This window comes from Lathyrus oleraceus, chromosome 1 (assembly GCF_024323335.1).
Source record: "Lathyrus oleraceus cultivar Zhongwan6 chromosome 1, CAAS_Psat_ZW6_1.0, whole genome shotgun sequence".
Lineage (NCBI taxonomy): Eukaryota > Viridiplantae > Streptophyta > Magnoliopsida > Fabales > Fabaceae > Lathyrus > Lathyrus oleraceus.
In genome coordinates, this window is record NC_066579.1 from 411,968,156 (window position 1) to 411,974,493 (window position 6,338).

The 6,338-nt window shown below is 33.8% G+C and overlaps 2 protein-coding genes and 1 non-coding gene across 3 annotated transcripts; 1 reads left to right on the top strand and 2 right to left on the bottom strand.

Moving 5' to 3' along the window:
• Positions 1 to 310: 310 nt before the first annotated feature.
• TRNAT-AGU (transfer RNA threonine (anticodon AGU)) lies at positions 311 to 384 on the top strand. The gene has a single exon. It is a non-coding gene; the product is annotated as a tRNA-Thr (tRNA).
• A 393-nt stretch (positions 385 to 777) lies between these two features.
• LOC127076734 (thymidine kinase a) lies at positions 778 to 5,894 on the bottom strand. The gene is made up of 4 exons (XM_051018501.1): positions 5,458 to 5,894; positions 1,738 to 1,882; positions 1,516 to 1,637; positions 778 to 1,329 (listed from the first exon to the last, which is right to left on the bottom strand). The coding sequence occupies exons 1-4, from the start codon at positions 5,781 to 5,783 to the stop codon at positions 1,074 to 1,076; spliced, it is 849 nt and encodes a 282-aa protein (XP_050874458.1). The 5' UTR covers positions 5,784 to 5,894; the 3' UTR covers positions 778 to 1,073.
• On the bottom strand, positions 1,889 to 5,445 carry LOC127076725 (pentatricopeptide repeat-containing protein At4g16470). Its single transcript, XM_051018489.1, has one exon. It carries the CDS (start codon positions 5,086 to 5,088, stop codon positions 3,679 to 3,681), a length of 1,410 nt encoding a protein of 469 aa, XP_050874446.1. The 5' UTR covers positions 5,089 to 5,445; the 3' UTR covers positions 1,889 to 3,678.
• Positions 5,895 to 6,338: the final 444 nt, after the last annotated feature.

The window sequence follows — 6,338 nt, forward strand, 5'->3', positions numbered from 1 at the left end:
CTGCCCATAAATATACTACAAATTTTATCATTTATCTTCTATTATTTGTGAAATAAAGATTTATCTTTTTTTATTATTATTCTACAAATATAAATACAAATAATATATTATATGTTTTAATTACTAATTACTACTAGTGATTACTGATTACAAGTTATTTTATTATTGTGTTTGTAACCTAATTATTTCCTAAAAAAATAGAACTTGCATTATACTTTGAAGCATTTATTCATTTGATTTTAATGGTCATGGGTGATATATTTTATAATAGTGTTGTAGTATAAAAATACGTTCAAACAATAAACATTAAGCTTTCATAGCTCAGTTGGTTAGAGCACCCGTTTAGTAAGCGGGAGGTCTTGAGTTCAACTCTCAATGAAAGCATTTTTATCTTTTTAAATCATTCTGAGCCAAATTTTGCACTCCTTCAATACTTTGGTTAATTGTTGAGCCCAGTGTACTGTTGCATGTTTGAATGTCACTCGCCCAAAATATTTTACCAATTTAAACTGTGGTTGGTTACCTCAAATTTCAAGTATTTATACTTTTTTATATACTTACAAATAACTTTCAGTTATTTACATTCTCATATTAATTCCTTCGAAGTATTTTTTTTTTTACAAACATTATAATGAATGTATCTAAGTATCTTATCCAAACTTTAGAACTAATCTCAACCATTCAAACACTATAATCTTCTTTTTCTATATTATAAGACTTACCCTCTTTTATTTTTAGGGGTCTTGATTTCACATAATCATAATGTGGCAAAGCTCATAATGCATTGATAAATATCATTAAACTATATGAAAAATGATGTTATAATCGTAATGTGGCAAAGCTCATCATGCCATGATGTTACACATACATAATCTATAAATTACATACATAATTAGTACATTCAGATTGACAAACCCACATTCCTAAAAGTTGCAGCAACCTCACAATCTAACAGCATAGATCAATGCTTTTCAAAACTACATTCAGATTGAAGAATGATTCTAATCTATATTTCCTTATAATTAGTAGGATTTGGCACACCAAGTTACAAGAAGCTGCTGCGAAAAGCGCATTTATGTATGTGACCCACATTCAACCTTGTTAGATTCCACAACATGACGAGCCGTTTCGACGGCTACCTGTCCATTGACATAGTGCTGCCGACACACAGGCATGTAGACATCAACTCCACCAATCAACTCAACCTGAGTATCTTGTGTCTTCCTCAGGGTGAACAAAGCATTCTTCCCACATATTTCACATCGAGCCGTTAACTTAGTTATAGAATCGGCAAGAGGAATTATATCAAGTACAGAACCAAATCTCTTCCTGTCGGTAAATGCAGAAATACCATCAGGTCATGAGGACTTGGATAATCGCTAAACTTGCAAGTTTAAAGCTTGATATAACTCAGACAATTAAACTGAGAATTTATCGCGACATGACAAAACATTGGGATGATGCCCTCCCAAAACAAAGGAATATCTTAAAACATCAAATTATATGTAATAATACCTCAAATAGTTACCATCAAGTCCTGCAACTATTACTGTTTTTCCATCATGATCAGCAGCTTCACGGCAGAAATCATAAAGGTCGTCAAAGAATTGAGCTTCATCAATGCCAATCACGTCCAGCTGTCATTATCTATCAGGTGTGAGAATCAAACAAAATGAAGGCAGCAAACCAAAAATGTAGGTATTTAACCCGATATTGCAAAACTTCAAAGCATGTTACCTGCTCATAAGCATCAACTCCAAACTTCTGCTTGAACGATGATAAGTCTGATAGTGCCCAACATGGTAATTTTGCACCATCATGCGTAACAATTGAATCTAATCCATATCTTGTATCCTTGCTTGATTTAATTATTGCTACATTTCTGCATCAAAGAAACAAGAAATGTAAATCATATACCTATAAGATAAGGCTATTGCCAAACCAGCTCACAGCTTTCCTTAAACCACAATTAGGGAATTCCTGCACATATAGATACATCCACATAGATCGTGAAATCATTCTGAGTATGATCATCCAGTTTTAAGTTTGTTTGGTTTCGTAAAATATAAAACCACTTGTTTTGAACCGTGAGGTGTGGCTCAATTCGAAACTGAGCTCTGAGTGGTCAGACGTCACATAAATTACAGGGGTTTGAAACCCATGGGCCTTATGGTTAGCGCCAAGCCAACACTTCATCACTAAATAAAATTCTTACTTCAGGGTGTGGGACCCCATAATCTCGTCAAAAGAAACGTTTCCATGTAAGAAGTAAAAACTTATAAATGCAAGATTCTTTTGGAGGAATGTCCAGTAAACACAACATGGATATAAGGTCCACATCAATATAGCAAAACTATAGGAAATCTTCGAGAACATTCAAAATTTTGATAATATTTCATGGTTAAACAGGGGAAATTTTCATTGATAAACTAGTAGTAGTATATATTCTAGCAGAAATTAGGCCTACAATCAAATCAATGCCCAACCTTTAACTGAATAGCAGTGTCCCTGTAAAATAAAACATTTGGGGCATTCAGGACATATAATCTAAAGTTTATAACAAACAAGGAAAAATTAAGAAACCAAATGGAATTCTGGCAAGACACTTACAATCTTATAACAATGCCCAGAGATGATGGTATTGCCATTTGTGAATCAAATTAGCAAAACAAAAAAATATATATTTAAAATGCTATGTTGGGTTTATTTGTATCTAGTAGTATGCAAATATTTCATTATATTTGTCATGGACATGGTGTGTACACCGTGTATGAATAACCGGACTACTTGTTTTAGACAACCAATATTTTACTTCATGTTAAAGTCAAAATAAATTTAGTTTTAGATGTTAAGAAAGTACAAAAGTAAAGTAAATTATTTCTAATGTACTATAAATTATAAATAATTTTGAACAGTTAGAGAGTCAGTTACATAAACATTAAATCATTTTTCCCTTACAAACGGAAAAGATAACACAAGATCCTCACAAAATCAGAAAAGCAAGTAAAACACTATCTAGAAAGTCAACAAGCACAGATATGCATGCATATTTGAATCTATGAAATTGATTTGTCATTTAACCTATCGATCCTGCAACATATCACAATAAAATTGATTTAAAAAAATTAATGATTTCAGGAGAGGAAAAATCTTAATGAGATCCTCCAAGACGATGAAGAAATTCATCTATGAGTCTTCACAATGGATGATAACCCAAAAACAGAAAGGACTCCCGAGAATTTCCTTCAAACCTGAAAAATTAAAGCAATTTACTGTCTTGTATACTCACTCTAGATCTTTTCTTAAACTCTCTTTACTGGTCCCTTTCCCTATAAGAGAAAAAATATCAGTCGGCTATCACCCAACGACCCAATAGCTTGCCAAATGCAGAAACGTGCTAAGTGTGTATGGCTAACCCAAATAACGAAATATTGGGTAGCATCAAAGGAACAGTATTCCCAGGTAGCTGAAAATGTACGTACTATACTAGTACAGCACAATGCCCCATGTGTATAGTTTCAAATCCAAAATCTACAATTCAGCAACTTTCCTTGCAAACCAGAACATGTTTGAATCCCTAAAGAATCAATCATGTATAACTCATCAAGGACATTGCAAATTCTCTCAACTAGAATTTTAAGCGGCAGAAATTTATGTCCCTTTTTTCTGCTGCATTTATCAATTTCTACTTAAACCAGGAATATAGCCTGCATCCTTTAATATAGAGGTAATCTCTCTAACTACCTGATAAATCTCATCAGCTTGTTGGTGAAATTTATCAGCTTTAAAGAAGAAACAAACCTCCTTTTGCACCTCTATCCTGCTATAACCAGGTTCCTTTATCATCCCCGATTCCTTCATAGTAGCCCTAATATCCTCAACATCATCCCACAAATCAGACAAGGCATAAGCATTTGCTAAGACAACATACTTTCCAGCATTGGAACGTTCAAACTCAAAATATTTCTTAGATGCAATTTTTAACAAGTCTAGGTCACCGTGAATCTTACAAGCCCCAAGCAAGGCACCCCATATCACCGAGTGCTGTTTACAAGGTGATTTCAGAACAAATTGATAAGCCTCTTTTAACTTCCCGGAACGCCCTAAAAGGTCAACCATTGCTGCATAATGTTTAGCTTGAGGCACTATTCCATAGTCTCTTATCATTGATTGAAAATATTTATGGCCTTCATCGATCAAACCCCCATGGCTACAAGCAACCAAAACTGCAAGAAAAGTAACATTATTCGGTCTAAAAGATTCATTTATCATTCTATGATAAGAATCTAAAACCTCCGCAACCTGTCCGTGCTTTCCATACCCAGATATCAAAGTAGTCCATGTAATGGTATTTCTACTCAGACATTTATCAAACAACAATCGTCCATCGCGATTACAACTGCATTTAAAATACATGTCTACTAATGCACTGTTGACTACAACATTGTCCCCAATTCGACACTTCAACATTACACCGTGGGCTTGCCTCCCGGGTTCTAACAATGCCAAAGTTGCACAGGCTCTGAAGACCGATGCAAAGGTATACTGATCAGGTCTCAAACCAGCCTGTCTCATCCCATAAAAAGTTTCCAACCCATCTTCTTCAAGACCCTTTTGAACATACCCAGCAATGATTGCATTCCATGCAAACAAGTCCTTCTCCACCAAGTTATTGAATAGAAACTGTGCGGTTTCTAGACATCCCGATTTTGCATATAATATCAACAATTTGGTCTTCAAATATTCATTGGGAACATATCCAACAATAATCATATGTGCATGAATTCTTCTGCCCCTTCTATAATTTTTCCAGAATATACATTCCTGCAGCATCAAAGAGTATGTTCTAGAATGCACCGGCAACCTCGTGCGATACAAGAGCCTAATTGCCTCTGCCAACCTTCCAGATACACACAGACCTTGCAAAACCTTATCCAAATTCTGAGTATTTTCTGCAAAACTTGACCTGAAAGCTGAGAATATCTTACCAGTGATTTTTGCAAGTTTACAACTAACAATAACACTCCAAAGCAAAAGTCTTTTTTCATTCATAATTAAATGAACAAAAAGCACAATAATTTGGGACATCAATGCTTTTAGTTTTAAGGCATGTTAGGATTAACTTATTTGAACTTATGTATTATGATAAACAACAGCGAGACTTATCAAGAGAGCTTCTGAAAACAACTTATGACATGTCCATAAGCTTTATGCTTATTTTCATAAGCTTTTGAGTATACAGTTTGACTTTATTCAATCTTCTGTTATAAAAAATAGCTTATGCATAAACACTTCTCCTATAAGTGATTAATTAAGTTGCTTATCCAAACAGGACCTTACACTGCTTAAAAGTTATAATTTTAAATTATAATTTGCACAAATTATTCTACTATAACTGTTCAACAATCAATTATTCAAAACAAAATATAAAAAAATGTTTTTAAGAGAGGAGTTGACCTTCCATTGGCGGACTCCGACTTCATGCGGCTGATAAGAGAGGAGGTTTTTCCGGCGAACATGGGGCCCATAATGACATGAATATCGCCGGATGTAGATGCTGTGGCTTGCAAAGTTCGATTTTGAGATTTGGAAATGGAGTTAGTGGATGAAACAATGAAGAGTGGTGTTGCTGTTGTTGTTTGATTCAGGCAAAGAGGGTTGGAGAATCGAGATTGATTGTTGCGGAAAGAGGAGGTAAAAGGGCGTGAAAAGAGAGAGAAAGAAGAGAGTTTGGGGAAATTGGAAGATAAAGATGAAAACTTTGGGTTTAGAATTGATTTCATTGTAGAAATGGTTTGAAGTTTGAGTTGCAGGAAGGGGGAAGAAGTTGCAGGAAGGGAGGAAGAGGGGTTTATGTTGAAGAAGGGTTTTGCAACTATCCACAATAGGTAGGACTATACATTTGGCAATTTTATTTATTTATTGTTTTGGAAGGTGTTTTCTTTGAAATTTTTTTAATTTTAAGATAAAGATTAATTATGTTAATTTTAACCATAAAATAGATATCATTTAGTAAAATAATATTATTAATAATAGATACTGCAGTAGTTATATGATTTAAAATACAATAAATAAATGTAAGTTAGAGGAAAGAAATAATAAATATTATATTGATATTTTAAAAGGATAAATAATTTGAGACAAATAAAATAGTAATAAGGACCGCTATCGTGAGATGGAGGGAGTAACACTTTTTCTTTGATCATATAGATGACTTTTATTTTTTTCTCTAAAAAACGGTAAAAATACCTTTGTCTATTAAAGATTATGTTCATTTTAATCTTTTTGTGAGAAGATTCACCCATGGATCTTAAGTGGCATGATGGTTGGCAAATATC

What these genes read in the sequence shown, in the direction of transcription:
- LOC127076725 (XM_051018489.1), bottom strand. Translation starts at nt 5,088, where the DNA reads ATGTCCCAAATTATTGTGCTTTTTGTTCATTTAATTATGAATGAAAAA.
- LOC127076734 (XM_051018501.1), bottom strand. Translation starts at nt 5,783, where the DNA reads ATGAAATCAATTCTAAACCCAAAGTTTTCATCTTTATCTTCCAATTTC. An exon ending in GAGTTGATGCTTATGAGCAG is followed by an intron (nt 1,638 to 1,737) that starts GTAACATGCTTT and finishes AGATAATGACAG; the next exon opens with CTGGACGTGATTGGCATTGA. An exon ending in CTTGATGGTAACTATTTGAG is followed by an intron (nt 1,330 to 1,515) that starts GTATTATTACAT and finishes ATTTACCGACAG; the next exon opens with GAAGAGATTTGGTTCTGTAC.